General features: G+C 30.7%; 1 protein-coding gene across 2 annotated transcripts in view; it reads left to right on the plus strand.

Moving 5' to 3' along the window:
- Positions 1–18,536, plus strand: part of LOC118192517 (uncharacterized) — a 251,275-nt gene that overhangs the window by 69,829 nt on the left and 162,910 nt on the right. For both annotated transcript variants that reach the window (XM_085810942.1, XM_085810941.1), the window contains 3 exons: positions 203–376; positions 6,193–6,302; positions 11,606–13,225. In XM_085810942.1, coding sequence (XP_085667068.1) covers positions 203–376; positions 6,193–6,302; positions 11,606–13,225 — 1,904 coding nt within the window. The remainder of the gene's footprint in view (positions 1–202; positions 377–6,192; positions 6,303–11,605; positions 13,226–18,536) is intronic.

The following is an 18,536-nucleotide window of genomic DNA, read 5'->3' on the forward strand; positions in this document are numbered from 1 at the left end:
GCATGCACATATCGAAACCTTGTAAGCTAAATAAGAAATTGAACACATATTTTATGTAGTGATATGCTCTTGTTTACTATATTTGTTATTGTGCTATTAATTTTCGAAATTTTAGAAGACATTATGAATCACCCTGTATATCTCTGTATGATTGCAGAAATGAATAGAAATTAATGAAATCTATACTTGTCATATTTCACAGCTTGCGTGCCTGCGCACCGTGTTTCGTCCAGCCACTACAAGTCCATGTTGAGCCGGACATGTGCGTCCTGGAATGTCATGCGGATGGATATCCGAGGCCAGAAGTCCGATGGGAAAAGTCCGGGAAACCGGTTGGACGATCCAGGAGAGTCCACATGATACGTTGTGGAGAAAAGTGAGTGTAGTATAATCAAGACCAATGCAAAAAAAAGGGGGGGGACGTGAATAATATATTTTTTAAATTCTACACTGCCTCTAACTGTACCTGAAGTGTAATTATTAGTTAGATTTTTTAGTAAGCACATCTTCGAATGACAAACTTTAAAATTTTCATAAACGAATTTTTAATTAAAAATATATTATAATGACGCAGAAATGAAAAAAAGTATTCTTTCAACAGGTGGCCTACCGGGCGCATATTTCACAAGTGCACATCTGTGTAGCTACCGAGGGAGTGGCTTCTAGGATGGACCAATGAGTATCCAGTAATATTTCTGTCATGTCACATGACCTTTCGCGTGCTTTAATATGGCTGCAAATATTTTGCCACGCCATTTCCTGTACAAAGTAACTAAAGCATCGTCGATTTCTTCTGAAAATTTTAAGCAGTTGTGAAGATTTCACTACCTTGTTGAAAGAATTTGAAATAAACGTTGGACACTCCGCAAAAATATCCATTACTTAATAAGTGGTAAATAACACGAAGAAATAAATATGTCATAAACATCTGAGCCAAAGTGCTATCTTTACATAAAATTATGCATAGGAGAAAAATATTTGCGTCAATTATATATTATGTAAATAGAAGTCAGCCCTTTTTATTGCAGTCTATATGAAAAAGATGTTCTATAATAATAGCCAATGCAGAATTTTATTCTGAATTAGCTATAAATTGGCGAATGCAATAAGTAAACTTTATTAATTTGTATTTGTATATATTTAATAAGTTAAATTTCACATTTAATAACTGCTCTCTCTTAAATGTGCTGTCTACACAAGCAGTGCTCATCAAACAGAATGAATTTATCTTATTCACAACGAATATATTTAATTTATTCAGATATAATATTTAATACTAACAATAGATATAATCGTGTTATACACAATATGTATTCTGCATCTTACACTTTCAAAATCAAAAGAATGCAAGCACTGAAATAAGAAAACACTAGATTCATTGTTAACACTTCCAGTCCTTCTCAGCTCAATTAAAAAAAAAAAAAAACTGTACTTGATTTCTATTAATCCACAGCTGTTAGTAAATGCATAATATTCGAGGCTAATTGTAGCTTGAGTCATTTTCTCGATTTAAAGAACGATAATACGCCGTGAACATCAATCCAAATATTAATGCGTGATAAAAATCGCGAAAGTGAAATGTCAGCGAATAATTAAAATCATAAAACGAAAGCACTACGATATTTTCTACTATTACGTCATACATTTATAACTACGAAGCAAACGCAAATTAAAACGTAATGCACGAAGTTCACATGCACGAAGATTTAGCGTCACAAGAGTAATAGAAGCTCATTGATCTATTTTCGAAACCCCTCCCTCGGTGGCTACGCTGATGTACACTTGTGAAATATACCTACCGGGCTGTATCTAATTCAAAAAGTGATCTTTTGGTCTTTGGTAATGAGTATGAATCACATGTTTTGTTCTTGATTAATTCCCTCTTTGGCCTTGTTTATATCTGGATGGTCCACCGCATCAGATGAATCTTGTTGATCTTGTTAGCGGTGCCCGCAATCAGACGACAGACTATCTGTGGGGTCATCTTAAACAAAAAATTGTACGAAATATGACAGAAGCAACATCTGCGATGCTGCTCTGTCACCTTCCTGAATTGCGGCTGCGATCTGCCAACTTTGGACACAAATTTCTGGCCATGTTGTGAGGCATGGAAGTATCTGTGTTGAATGAAAAATAGGGATGGCTGTCAGTGTTTTTTATATCTGATTCTAGTAGTAAAATGGCGACTATTAACAAAGGTGAAATACGACTGCTTCAATTGACCGATGCCTAACAGGATCGCTTGAACTTTTTTTTTATGTGTCTAAAGTACAATGACAGCCAGAAGATAACTAAGAAGAAGCTAAGTCCTCTTTAGGACCGCATCAGTACAATCTTCTGGTAATGCTATATAATTTAATACAATAACGTGGTATAGTAAATCCTCTGATAGTGGAGTAAAAGTAAATGTGTTTAACATTTTTATATTTAATTATTTATATTCTGCTACTTTTCATCTACCTTAGTACGGTAATATTATCAGTTTCTTTGATTTCGATCATGGTTCATGAGCGGTAGGCCGCTAGACGGTAGCGTCGGTCACAGGAGCGGTAGGTCACCTATTGTGAGAATACTGTAAAATAAATATATTTTTAAGAAATTATTAGAATTAAATTGAGTAATATTCGATTATGGCAATCAAGTTATTAAGTTATCAAAATATTAAGCAAACGCATATACTATTAAATATAAAAATTAGACAAAATATCGTTATCATAATGAGTAGTTAATATACCCAACAGGAATAAATATAGATTGCAACCCTAACAGTTTTTTGCTTATCAAGTCATGATCTTGTTATATCTCTCCAGATTAACCCTCTAAGCGGGAAGGCCGTATATATACGGCCTAGAATATTTTTTGTGATATCTGTAAAAACGTATATATGCGTGCATATTAAAATATGTCAAAGAAATCAAGGCAATATAACAAAAGTACACAAATCCAGGTATGAAATACCAGGATAGTTTTTACATTAAAATAAAAAAAATAATTCGTTCTCATAGTAGTTTTGGGAAATTTGTGCTTCCTTAGAGAAAACCCTGGCAGCTCAGAGGGTTTTAAATCGAATAATACTGTACTAATATTAAGATAGAAATCTTCTTCGTAAATATCAAAGTAAAAAACAAGAGAGATTTTTTAGAAATCTAGAAAATAACGTTCAGGAATTTTTTTAAAAAACGGAAATAAAAATATGCAGAGGAATGAAAGAAATATACAGATAAGCTTGTTAAATGAAAAGGACCTTATTTTTTCTATGATAAATACCTCACAAATACCAGATGTTAGTCAAATTCCGATAAAAATGTGATAAAAAGGAAAAAAAAAAAACATTTCATGCATACCATACTAAACGAAAACAAATGACACATAACTGGCGGTAACAAAATTTACATACAATGAAAAACCTAAACAATTGCTCAATTAGTTTATTTTCTTTGGCCAATTTGCTAAGCCGACATTTTAATGCAAAAAGGCTCAAAAATAGTTTTTTTTTATTGCAAAGGCACTTAATAATACATCACTGGCCCTCATGCATCTTTGATACATGAGATTGGAGCAAGAAAAAAACTACACATATAGAATTACAAAAAGACGAAACAGTAATGAACCTCATTAAAATAACAAAAAGTGAATCGAAACCTGAAAAATGGAAAAACATATGACTACATTAAAAATTAAAACAATTTAGTCGCTGGATGTCAATTGCATCAACTCTCAGCCCGCCGATATCGAACATATAGGGATGGCTATCAGTGTTTTTTTATATCTGTGAACATATAGGGATGGCTATCATTCCTTCAACGAGGTATATTTTAGCAGAGGATCTTTATCCATCTCAATATTCTGGTTGCACAAAGTGCACAGAGATCTATCATATATACCAATGCGGTGCAAATATTTAGCGAGACCATCATGTCCGGTCTCCAAAAGGAACGCAGCAACTACGATGGATCTGAGAGAGACTGAGGTATTACAAATCGGCTCAAAAATAGTATAAAGTAAGTTTATTTTCGTTTAAAAATAACTTATTAAAAAGTTATTGATAACAGAATAATTTGGTAATATTATGGTTGTCTGTTGGATGGCAATGCAGTTTTATATCTTTTAATTAAGATACATAATGACACAAAACCTCACTAGTCAAGAAGCATTCTGTTTTGGGAATTTTTGTTTATGAGATGAAAAGAAACATTGCACTAATTAATAAAAATAGCAAGAAGTACCCTACGTTTAGAAGAAAATAAAGTGACAGAAGTGCTTTAATGAGGTTGGTTAATCAAACGTGGAAAAGGACTTGCCGTGCTTTATTTTGGCAGTGTTGAATACATGCATTCAAAATATTTCTAGTGCAGTTTTTTTTCCTTCTACTTTTTGCATTCCGTTACATCAGCCGCTAAGGCATTATTATAACGCACTGTTCTAGATATCTGGAATACACATGTCACACACACCCTTTTATATTATTCACCTTAGTTCTTCTATTTCGATGTAAGAAGTAATACGTTTGATTTTCGCTACGTTGTTACACGTTTTTTTTTCTTGAATTAGTAATACCAGAAGGTAAGAGAAATTTGCATATTCTTTTAATTACTTTTTGTGAATTAAAAAGTAGGTGAGATACAAAATGCCATGTTCTAAGAAAGGCTGTTTGTATTTTATGAAATAATTTAATGTCAGACCTTTCTGAAGCTCGAATATGTCTATACGTTACAAAGTGGCATTCTCCTGAAAAAGTGTGTTTGGATTTTATTTTATTGCAGTTGATGTTATTAAATTTCGAGCAATGCAATTTCAATTTATTCTTTGATTATATATTTAATACTGTGTTATTATGACTGCATAATTCTTCTTGCGTATGAGTTTAAGTGCATATATTTAATTTTTTTCAACGTAATTTAATCCTGTTATGTAATAAAGAAGCAAAATGGCAAAAAAAGATTAAGAACTACTGGATAGACTATTAAATGGATAAATGCCAAACCTGAGGTTAAAAAAAAAAGTTAATTTGTTTGAAAAAATAGCATTCATATTTTGGTTTTCAAATAACTTCGATGTAAATCCGTGCACACGTAATTAGTAGTTAGAAGGAATATTACAATATCATAAAAAATGAAGTCTTGAGTATACTTACAATATATTTTTTAACATTTTAATTCACATTTTTGGGAATCTCATAGATAATCTAAATAAAATAAGTTAATTACAGGCTAAATTACAGGTTTGTTATAGCACAGTATATGCCACAGTTATGAACATCTTCGTAAGATATTATTACATGCACAAAATTTTATTACATACAATTATTATATACACATATTTTATTACGAAATTATTACATAAACAAAAAGTTCTGTTTTTCTGTAACTATGAATATCCATGCATTTTATATTATTAATCAGATTTAACAATATTATAATGACCAACTTTTATTTTAAACATTTGAATAAGTAATGAATAAATGACTTGCTGTACAACTGAATTTATAATAACTTGCACCCCCAACTAACCTGATAATAACTTACACCTTTACAAAATTAGTTCCGTGTTGAGGCTAATCTCTAGAGTTAGGTGGTGAGAATGATGAAAAGCATGGAATGCAAAACAAATAAGGGTTAATAAAAATAAAATAAAGGATTTAAAGCAAAATCACTACAATCATGTACCAATAAATTACTACAATCTTTTCCATCAGACGTAGCATGACAGTGTATTTATTTATTTGTGCAATAATATTCTTGCTTATGATTGTGATTCTTAGTAAAATACTAATAATTCTAAATAATAATTCAGATCGTCCTTTTTGATTTTATTTGGAAAGAAATTCACATTTTGTGCTAATATTTGCAATTCCTAGTAAATTACTAATTAAATAGTTTAAAGTTTTTGTTCGAGAAGCTTTGTGTAAGGGCATCATTGTTGAAAGTAAACTGATAGTTTTTTATAGAAAAATTTCTTAGTCTTCAGAAAGTGCAGCTTTCGTTAAGCAAACTGAGGAGATGGTAAACTAAACTAACAGCTTTTTGCCGATCCCGACGGCTGCGAATGCCATTCGCTAAATTAAGAGAATAACACATGTTTTTCACACCTCCTACTAACACAGGTGTCGAGTTACGAAATTAGAAGCGCAGACGTAGGAATAAGTTATGCATTTGTTGTGTTTGAATTGTATGATGTCTTTTGCATACTCAGGTGCTTGCTACAGATCAAGATGCCTCAGAGGGAAGACGCAGGTCTCTACACCTGCACAGCCACCAACATCGTCGGAACAGCAACGACGCACGCCAAGGTATCCATTCCATGTAAGACACAATGTGTTTTCTGAAAACACCTATTTTATTTATTTATTTATTAATTTTTTTTTGTTGTTGTTTTGTCATATGTTGGCAATTTTAGCCACAATTAAGATATCGAAAGTACGCATAGAAATATTTTGACCTTACTGCACTTATACTATTGTTTACGTTAATATACTATTCTCAGTAGCTTTTGTTACTTGCATATGATCATGATAAGCTAATCAATGCATTTGAAGTAATCTTAGCTTTTCTATAATTCAAAAAACAGACTGTCTTTTAAAAACGTTCTTCGGCTTCTTTATGATGAAATTTCATATTTACCACAGAACTAAGCATACATTAATTTAAAAATAATTTTTTTTTTACATTTAGGCTTAATTTAAATATGCAGACGTAGAAAACATACGTTTTGATGGCTATAAATAAAATACGTCGCCTTAAAATGCCAGAAAGGAAATTAAAATATTCATTATAGTTGCAGAAGTCTTTGTCGAAGAACTTAAATAATTTAAACAAAAGGTAAAATTAAGTTCAAAATAGAAAATCCAAATTATGCGCTGTAAGCTGCATGAATCTTAGCTTTTCTATAATTCAGTGGCGATAACTATTAAAAATAGATTCAGTGGCAATAACTATTGAAAATAGATTAAGAAAATTCAGAATCATATTTAATTTGCATTAATGACATGGCAAGAAAATAGCAAAATTGCTATTGTAAACATTCACTGTAAAAAACAATCAAAAATATTAGGAAAACTGTTCCAAAATCTCCAGGCAATTCAACGAAACATCGTACATCTTTTTCGAATTTTTTTATGTGTTTAAAGAATGTTTGTATGAAATACCTTTTGCACTGTGTTGGACTGCCAAGAGATTTTGAAACAACTCTCTTGGTTTTGTTTGTTTTTTACCATGAGCGTTTACATTCCAATTTCTCTATTTTTGTGCCATGGAATTATTCCAAATTGAATATGATTTTGAATTTGCTTAGATTATTTTTTGATTTTATATAAATAGCATTTATCTTTAGATTCCTAAAATAAATGCATTAATTTTGGGCAGATGCAACAACAATTGAAGGAGATAGACAGTTAAATCTATTCCATTGAAAATCTGCTCAAGTTGAATCAGTTTTATACATTTTTTCCCTTTTTTTCCCCTCTATCTTAAAATTTATGATCAGGTATTGAGCTTTTTATTGTTCATTAAAGTTTTTTACAGTTTATTTTAGTTAGCTATTCTGACTGTACTTTGTACCAACACATATAAAGTCACAAAACCGCATCATCTTAATGGAACAAAATCAGTAAAGCGACCAGATTTACAGAATATTTAAGCCAAAATGTCCCTTTTGTTTTATATTTATGCAATGTTTTAATAATTTCAAATGTGTTTAGCTAACATTTGATTACGCTTGTTACAATTTTTTTTTCTGGTAATGACAGATAATAGAATTCCCATTTTATTGCTACTGCATTTTTTCTCTCTTTCTGAAAATTTTACATAGTAACACTTTTAAACACTTTTAACCTTCTGCTGCTTATAGTTCCATTAGTTCAGTGTGATTTATGTGATTCTTATTTAGGTATACCAAATATTATTCTCGTAATCCGTTATTCTCTTAATGCAATCGTAATTTTTTTATATTGGTTGTGAAAAGAAGCCACACAAACCTCGCTCTTGGATGAATAGATATTTGGATCAGATAATCTTTCAAAATGCGTACAATTTCTATTTAAAGCGAAACACAGTTTCAGATTGAATTGAAAGTAAACGGTTTTAATGTAATTAAATAAATGTCATGAAGTATATGAAATAAATATTACTTCAGTAATCAAGATTACAGTTAGAGATAACTAAATTAAACAAGAATAATCAAGAAAAAATTAAATTTTATTGTAATAATTAAAAAAAGGATTTCAGTTTGACATTAAAATTACTCATTTACTACAACTAATTTATTACAACATACAACTGTCACAAGTATAATGATAACGGATGCATATCAAACCTAACCGAAATTGTAACCTCGAAAAATAAATATAATCATATTTTATAAAAAAATGTAACTCTGTTGAAGATTAATTAATAATTACTTGCTTAGGGTCGCTTTCAATTAACGACTACACTATTCTTTTTGTAACAGTGTAATGCATTAATCTTTTTGTAACAATATCGTGCATATGTTTTTTTTTTAAAACAGAGGATGTAAATCTTTCTCAAATAAATAAAATACAATATTGCTTCGCAATATATGAATACAGTAGTTACAATTATGTAACATAGTTTAATTTAATTTTACTTACTTTTAAAAAGATTATCTGTAATGGCAAATTAATGATGAAATGTTAATTATGCTGCTGTTATCACTCGTTTGCTTACCTTGCTAATTCGAATGTGTTTTTCCTTCATGTTTTCAAATGATTGGAAGGAAATCACCCATTTATTTAAACAGTATCTAAAATGAGCTATCTTCACTGATTTCAGACGCTAAACTCATTATTGTTCTTCATCTTTCATTTCGAAAATAAAAATCATTCTCAGTTAACTGTATTAATTAGGTACATTTCTATTTATTTCAAGCCACATTTTACATTTCATATTCAATTATTTTCTTTAAAAAACCTTTCGACATTTAATCATTTCTTCAGCTGCTGATTATCTCTTCCAAACGATCCTAGTTACAAAATGGCAACATAGTGCCATACATTCTTTTATAAATTCTGATTAGTTATACTGCCTTTACGTAAATAATACATCTTGTGTTATCTTCATCTGCTAGCTTTAAAAATAAAAAAAATCGGTCAATTTTAATACTCATTATTTTCAAAAAAATGTTTGTTTTCTGAAAATTGCAACTTTTTAATTATGTTGTTTCGATTTTCGTTGATTGAAAAAATATGAATTGAATATGCTTATCAATTTGATTATCGAAACTCTTTTTAAAGACAAAAATTTCGGTCACAGTTTAAAAGTTGACCAAATCAATTCTCTTCACATATCTCTTTGGAATTTAAAGAGCGCTATTCTTTTTGCATAACGTTTTGAAAATTAAATGAATTTAAAACTAGATATTATTTTTATTTATGTTATGAAATATTTTACCTAAATACTTTATTTGTTTATACAATTATTCATCTGTTTCATTTTATATGTCAAATTAATTAACAGATTCTATTTTTTGTACTTTTTTACGTTCTAAAAATATATCTGAAATTTGTTTATCAAGTAACTTATGCAGAGTGAATCGGCTTAATGAGAAGCAATTTACAAATATTCCTTCCTCTGCAAATTTCAGTATGATTCCTAATGTCATGAAAAATCAATTAAAATATCATTTATACTGAAATTAAGCTGATAAAAAATATAAAAGATCTTACGAATAGAAGTCTCAGGTGAATCCTTTTTCTCGACTGCATTTCATATTGCTCTAGAATGGCAATGAAGTACACATCTATATTAAAATTAGATGAACTTATATTTAAACAATACCTGCTAGCTGCTTTAACAAAATGCTAACAGAGTAAGATTTTCTATTACAGCACTTAATATGAAATATTGTTTCTATTTATGTGCATCCGAATAGGTTCTGCAGACATATAGGGAACTTCCGATTAACCGAAGTAATATCAAACTCGGTTAGCTCAAATTTCAAGGGCAATCAAGAAAACATAGGAAAGAGGAGTAAACCTTATTATAATTAACAGAAAAATACTATTAATAGTAATTAACAATGCAGGTAACCATTTATCTGCATTTTCAAGCAATTTAATCTCGAGTATTAATTCGTTTGGTTATGTATATAAAATGAGTTTAATAAAAAAATAAAAATAACCGGAAAACAATCATCATTAAAAATAAAGAAACAAACTTATAATTGACTTATAATTAAAACTTATTAAAGACTTAATATCTACAATCCCAAGCACTTTTCTTTCTTTCTGTTTAAATTTTCCCATGACAGTTTTGTTTTACACTGATGGTTTGTAATTGTACTTTCGCCATCGAAATTTTTTCTTGACTGGGCTTGGCTAGTCCACAACCCTGTTTATCCGTTCCTGATAAATCCTGAGTTGATTAAAAACCAATTATAAAAACATTGTTTCGATTTGTATGTTTTTATCTCATAATTATTGCCAAATATTAATATGATATTTAATGAACAATTATCAATTACATTTTTAGTTAATAATTAACTATATTATTAATTAATATGACCGTTAATTATTATATTAATAGTGGTTATTATTATGATCTAATGCCTTTTCACATGGACTATAGTGACAAATTTTATATTTATTAAGGCCATTTAGTCAATTATTTAATCAGCAAGGAAGAGTAAAGCAAATCGTCAGGGTCTGCTATTTCCTGCTCCGTATTAAGTAGCAAATGTTAAATCTCCATGGTAAACTAAAATTCTTTTAGCTTCATGTATTCAATACGTGGGAGATAGATATCGCAGCCCACAGAAAACGGATTTAAATAATTATGTCACATTGTTTTCATATAGTAGATTATTTTTATATGATAAAGGAGCTTATAAAATAAAGGACATACATAAAATACATAAAATAAAGAAGCTGATAAAATTTAGGAGATGTCGTAAAACTGAATGATTCGCACATATCACTCTGAAAAACTTTTAAATCTGAGAAAATGCAATTCTTCTTCATAATTCAGCCTATATCGATTTAAAATTTCTTGTTAGAAATTAACTGTTATCTATCATCTATTCTCATAAAAATTGGCTGTAAAATACGAATCAGACAACAAGAAACTACTGGTACTGTTTTTGTAAACTTAAACAAGCGGAGATAATAACTTCATTAATTAAGGGAACTGAAACTATGAAATTATAGAACTAAATCACGAGGTTACTGCAATCAAGTACGCTTTTTATCTTTCAATCTTTTTCTTTTCCCTTTTTTTTTTTTTTTTTTTTTTTTTTTTTGTCTAAAATGTCTAAGGAAAGTAGTTTCTTCACATTCATCGTTCGATTCCTAATCGTGAAAAAATATTGCTGATTTTTTTAAAATTTATTAAATTACATCACATACAAAATCATTGTATCACAAAAAGTCTCCTGAATATCAGTGTTCACATTTAGATTAAAGTATTAGTTAGGATTCATAGATAAATATTGTTATTACATATGATTAAACTAGTTCAACAACTGGAAAGAGTGAGATAAATTATAAGGCTTTAAATACTCAACAAAAGCCTATTATGTTAGTATTTGCAATAAAGGATATCCTGTTCTTGTACTCTAAACCTGTATAAAAATCTTATTCTTTTGTTATTTTCAGATTCTGATGCAAAAAAAGGCAACGTTTCTCTGAGATCACCGCTCAGTCCTGCTAAAATGTCTGGGGTTCGATCACGATCGAAGTCGAGGGAACGATCTACAGAATCTGTACCTGAAAATAAATTGTTTGTAGTTTCTTTAAGGTGCAGATCACAAAGTACTTCTCGTGATTTGCCCCAACGAAGTGAAACAGCATCCAAATCTAAGCTAAGCAACTTCACCAGCCATATATGGAAGAAAAATCGGCTACCACCAGAGCGAACGAAAGTTGAAATCGTCTTAAATGGTAACACGAAACTTCTTTCCAAATCCACAGATGACTGCAGAAAAACTAGGAGAGGCTTTTTGAATCGTGTGAAAATTACAGACATTTTCAATGGCCAGAAAGCTGATGATGTTCTCAATGAGCCTGTGACTCAAGCCACAAGGAAATCATCCGAAAAGAAATGTAAAAATATTGCAAAAGATAGTGTTAGGACTAATGGTAATGTTTGTAGCAGCCCTCCTGTTAATAATTTACCTAAAAAGGAGGGAATACTAAATGAGCAGAGCACAATGCAAGCTACAACTCGCGAAAGAATAATGTCGTATTTGAAACGATTAGAGACGTCTTCAGTGAAACCAAAAGGAATACCCAGAGAACGAAAATCTCATTCGATATGTGACACAAGATTAGAGACGAATGCCAAATTCCTCACAGAAGAGGAAGTTCCAATACATAGTACAAAGAGAAATGAAAATGTCTTTAAATTTGGTAAATTCCGAAGGCGAAAGAGTAGTGAAAGCAGTAAAAAATGTTCCACAGAAAATACAGAATGTGATAGTCTCGGAATATCATATCAGGAGCATAAAGTGTTAAATGCAGATTCAGTATTGACAACAATGTCTGTTAATGGAACAAATTTAAAAACAAATGATTCTTCTGATATTCATAGTAATGAACAACAAGAACTTAATAGTAGTCAAATGACCTATCAAATATCTCCTGATATGGCTGATGCCATTTTATCGAAAGAAGTAAATGATTTCCATCATTCAGAAATTAGTTCAATCAACAGACTTAGCCAAGTAGAGACTTTACCCACTGATTCCTTTTCAATAGAAACAAAACAAAAGTTTCAAAATTTAAATTCTAGAACAACTGAAATTAATTTAAACGATAGGCTTAATCAAGCAGAGAATGCATCAGTAGGTGACATTTTATCAGAAGCAAAAAGTGACTTTCAACGAATAAATTTCAAGATAACAGAAAATAGTTTAAACAATAGGCTTGACCAAACACAGAATGCATCAACTGAAGATATTTCATTAGCTCCAAGAAATGACTTTAAGCAAGTTAATTTCAATATAACCGAAACTAACTCAAACAATAGGCTTGGCGATGCAGGGAATAATACATCAGCCAATGCTGTTTCCTTGGAAGCAGAAAATGATGTCCAACAATTAAAATCTGATGTAGCTGAAATCTGTTTAAATGATAGGCTTGACGAAGAAAAGAATAGGTCACCTGACACAGATACTGAAACTGTATCTTATAAAACTATTGTGTGCAGTAATTTAGAACATGCTGAAATTCCAGAGATGACCATAAATAAAGAAAGGAAGGATGACACAGTAAAGGGTAAGATGATTTTAATCTTCGAGAGAATATTTTACATGCTATAACTACCTTAATTTTGAGTTATCTCTGCTTTTAATATAAGAAATTTTAATTTAAATTCAAATCCATACGAGCAATCAGTTAACATTTAAGATTAAATGAAAAATTATCCGCTATTATTTATGACAACTGATTTGTCATAAATTATTAGACAAATCATTAGATTATTAGACAAATCATTAGATCATAAATTATTAGATTTGTCATAAATTATATAGAAAGATATTATGGTTCAAAGTCATATTTTAACAAATGCAGTAGTTTATGTTCAAAAATTTTAGTCCAAGTTCAGAATTAATATTGCCAAAATTTATAACCTTTTATTATTTCATAGAAAAATGTTAAGTTTTATATTATTGATCTTTTATTATTTTATTATGATTATTGAGACACATTTAAAAATATTGGAAAAACTTTCTAATATTTTCTAAACTGTAGTACTGGGAAAATAGTATTAACATTCAAATATTGGAAACAGTTGGCCGTGCGCAGAACACCTTGTTGGGGTGAGACCACATGCTACTAAATTCTCTTTTGAAATACACCAAGCATGTGTACATTATACTACTGTGCGCTGAGCACACATTTTATTCTCGATTGGTATGCTCAAATACGATATAACACGCTTGGGTTTTCTGCCTAAGGAAAAGGAAACCTTCGTGGAGATTAAAAAACGTTTTACTCTCGAAAAGCACTGTGAAGAAAAATTAAGTTTTTTTTTCGAATGTGAAACGGGGAGAATTAGCTAGTCCCATACCATGAATCAAACCTCAGATCTTCTGATGCTTACAGGACTGCTATCGCTTATACCACAAGAGCAAATGCGGAAGAATGCCATAATTCTTTATTATTGAAGATGCTCGTTTATTTTAGCTGTTGTTAACTCTTCGTTCCACGGATTTTTAAAAATTTACACGGTTCAACTGCCTACTAAACTTTACCCATGTTTTCAAGACTTTCTTTGCCTGCAAAAAATATTATTTTTACATATTATTAATATTTCGAAATTTTTCTAAATTAAAAAAATTTTTGAAAATCTAAAGAAAGTTTACATTGGACTTGACACAAGAGTTACATATCAAGTCTCAGAGAAAATTATATAAGCTTATACAAAGTGAATAATTAAAAAATACCTTTTATACATTTGAAAATTTCATATCCTTGAAGGGAAAATTAATTTTAGTTTAAAAATTTTTAGTTTAAGCGATTCATTAGATTCATTAACATTTTTTCCATCTTCATCACTCAGTTTTCTTTTTTCGGGGGGGGGGGGGCGGGGTATTCTACTTATGTTAGACTCTTTTTTTTTTTTTTTTTTTTTTTTTTTTTGCATAGGCAGCATACATTTCTACTCGTTTAAAATAATATCCTCCCATTTTCCATTTTAACTCAAAAAAATTTTCCTGTTTCTTTCGCATGCGGAAGAATTGCTTCTTACGTACTTTTGGTTTTGATGAGGAATCTATTTTTGTTTGCAAATCTTTCAGTTCTATAATCTTGAATAATTTTTGCTGTCCGTAGCTTCAAAACAACATAGCTTTTCTTTGATTCGGGAGAAATCAGGTTGTTTACCGTCCAAATCCTGTAGGAATTTATAAAAAAGGCATATCTGTACTAGCCACAGCCGAGATAACCGCTTCATAAAACTTAAAATAAATTAATATTGGTAAAAGGAACTTGAAAAACATATTTGTAATACTTGACCTCACCGCAGTATTAGCAGCACTGAGTGGGAGCAAAATGACTGCAATAGCAATAATTAACACTAGAATTAATTTGATGAAGTTTTCATTTAACATTGCATTTTTACATTTCTATCGCCGCAAATGTAAATCATGTGAAATCTGTAAGGTCATCGTCACCAGTTCCACAAATATGGTTTTGAAGAAAACATGTTTTAATGGGCTCTGTTCGTAAATCTTCATGATTTCCATATTTATTCACGTAATGAATTAATTTAGTTCGTTGCAGATAATCTGATATTAGATGAGTGTTTGACTAGTGACGACACCACCCATTCTGCAGTCGCGAGTGGATTGAAGTTAGAAGATTACTGGAATATTGATTACGGAGCAGAAGATGCTGGAAAATTTTGAAGAATTACAAAATCACTTGATAATCCAAACACATCTTTATAACATCTTGATTACTCTATGACATGACACAGCCCAATAGGGACAATCTGAAACCCATAATTTTGATTATGATCCATTACATTTCTACCAATGAACAGAAGCAGCCAACTCAAGAGCTGTCCTTTAGCTAGCAAGCGTATGTAGCAAAAGAGAAGGCGTAGTTAGTTGCAGTATTGTTTGTAAGCTTGGAAATTCTTTGTTTTAATTCTGGATAGCGATTGAGCAAAAGTTTACGGCAATGCGGATACTGCAGAGAAATCGCAGATGACTGGAAGGGGTTGTGCTTTAATTGAAAATAAGTAATTTAAAGGTCTATTGCCAATTTTTCCAATTAAGTTTTAATTTGCTAATAAATTTATCTTCATATTTTGTTGCATCTTACCATCTTGCATATTCCCTCCCCCCTTCAAGGAGAAAACGGCTTGGCGAGAGTCGCGGTTATTTCAATCAGCAGCAGGTGAGAAAAAACGTATATACTAACTGTAGTCGTATTTATAAGCCGGAAAGTCATTCTGTTAAACCTGAGCACCGATTAGGCTAAAGATTTCTCTTTGCAGAGAAATTTCAGGGAAAAAATGACGTAACATGCTGCAAAGTTACGCAAAATGGTGCAAAGCGTATCTTTTGAAGCGGGGATGCGTTTAATTAAAATTTATGAATTTGAAGCTCTATTCTCAGTTGGTTCCAATTAAATTTAATAATTTTGTTTCATATTATATATTTTACATTCATATTATTTATTTTCAAGAAATTCTTCGGGATATTTTTTCTAGAGGAACTGCAGAAAAAGAAAGCATTTCTATTCGAATGCATTTGTAGATAAAGTGTGAAACTAGAAAGACTAAAAAATCTCCCGTCCTTCATTTATATATTATATTTATTTTCCCGTCGTCCCACCATTTATATTGATGGAAAAGTCGCAATATTTGCTAGGAAGAATTACGCTGTTTTGCTACTTTAATTGTTTGCTAAATGCATTTTTTTTAAAATCAATGCTGACTCACTATATATATATATACTTATAATGACAAAAACATAATAATCTTGATCGCGTAGACCGCAGATCTATATTGAAGAGGAAACTTGGCAGCCGATTAAGGCTAAATATTCAGTTTTATTTCAATTGAGATTTGCAGCCACAATTTACTTGATACTCTAATCGTTCCTATTCAGAAATATTTATATTTTTGATACTGTTACGATAGGAAGAGAGCACCTTAACAGGAAGAGAGGTAGAAGCTGAAGTGCTCAGTTATCCAATATGGCAGCCAATTAAGAGAAAGGTTTCAGTTCTCCAAATTTTGAGTTCCGATTCCAAATTAACTACGCCATTAACGTTATACAAGCAATGCGACATATATTGATCTAGAAATGAAGCAGTTCAGAGAAGTTATTGCTGTTTTTAGAATACCCAAATTAAAAATGAGGAAATAAAGGCTATTGATAAATTAACTTACAAAGCCGTTTTACTTATTTTTAACTTACATGTATGTATACACACACACATATATAATCTGAACGTAGTGTATAAAATCCTCGTATGCCCCTTGTTACTATGAATGCAATGGCGTGAAACATTAATTAAACTCGTTGAAAGGAAACGCTGAATGTGATTAATCAAATGCTGTTGAATTATTTTGTCCAGTGTCTGCCGGAAGTTATAAAAGAACACAAAGCATTCAAAAAATTCGCTGCCAGCTGATCAAAGAGCGCGAGCCGTCTCCAGATCTTATCTTGGCGATCCTTTCCGCACGTATTTCAGCAGTCATGTCCACAGTTCTCCGTTTACGTTTGGCCAGTCGAAGTGTAAACAAAGCATCTGTGCGTTGACAGCTTTCTTGCGGTAATTCTTTTAACAAGAATTTCGTCAAGTAGCAGCGCAGATTAGCATCTCAGTTTGGCGTCCTAACAGCTTTGGAAACATTCCATTTCCTAAAGGAACCAACAGACTTTCTAAGATCTTTGGCTGTTGATTTGACTGTAATTCCAGTGGTATGTTACATTTATTTTTTTAGGCATAAATGTTTAGAAAGAAATTGTTTCATTTTTCTCTGTTCTAAAATTCAGCTACTGAATTTATTTTAAATTAAGTTTAAATGAAACTGCTGCAATGAAATTTGAACCTAAATAATGAATTCTGTTATGACTGAATAGCTAAATAAGAAGTAATAATTATGTACTTTGGTACTACTTGAATTAAATAGATACTAATAAATAGACTGTCAAAAATTTACTCTATTCTGCAACACTTATATAACAATTACCACTGGAGGTGTGTGGAGATCCTATCTCCTGTTTCCTGGTAAACGTATAACTTACGTAATTAAATAATTTTTAGTTTTTAAATCACAATGGTATTTTTTTAAAATTTAATTAAATTAAATTTTAAAATATGTTATTTTAATTTTTAGGCAGCTGAAATTTCTAAAACTATTTAGTAGTGCAGTATAGTTTGCTGAATAAGGCTTATAATAATATGGAGAATTAATTTTCCTGTTTAAAGAATTTTAAATTCCCTGTTAAAGATATTATTCATTATTCACTATTAAACTCGCTATTAAAGAGTCATTATTAAAGATAAGCATTTAGAAAACTTTGCCCATATTTGTCGTTGTATACGATTTTCCAATGCATGTGTATTTAAACTCTGTTTCAGCTTTTACGCTGTGGTCTTTGCTAGTGTCATCACTCATTAGTATATTTTTCGCTTCTCGTACCCTTTTCATGCCATCCAATGCTCATGTGGATAACAGACTCTGGGAAGTAGAATTTCGTTTCTGGTTCATTTTCTGCCGAACGGATTATAAAAAATTAGCGTTATATTGAAGCTAGAATTTTCTATTGTTACCAGTTTCCCTTGGGTTGTGAAAAATGGTACGAGGATATTTGAATTTTTATTCCATAGTAAGGTCATAATGCGGGAGTTCCTTTATTTCTTCATAACTAGAGTTCTCTTTATGCTTGAAGAAGATGTGCGACGTAAATAAAATGTAATCATGAATAGAATCGACGAGGTATGTATTCCGTAAGTCAGTAGTCTCAAATTTCAAATTACATGAGGACCGAATACACGATCTAGAAACCTCTGACGGACCAGAGGTTTTTTTCTTCAACAAAATAAAAAATAAAAAAATATT

The sequence above is a fragment of the Stegodyphus dumicola genome, chromosome 2 (genome assembly GCF_044657685.1).
Source record: "Stegodyphus dumicola isolate Sdum_Otavi_A_Nest chromosome 2, ASM4465768v1".
Classification (NCBI taxonomy): Eukaryota; Metazoa; Arthropoda; class Arachnida; order Araneae; family Eresidae; genus Stegodyphus; species Stegodyphus dumicola.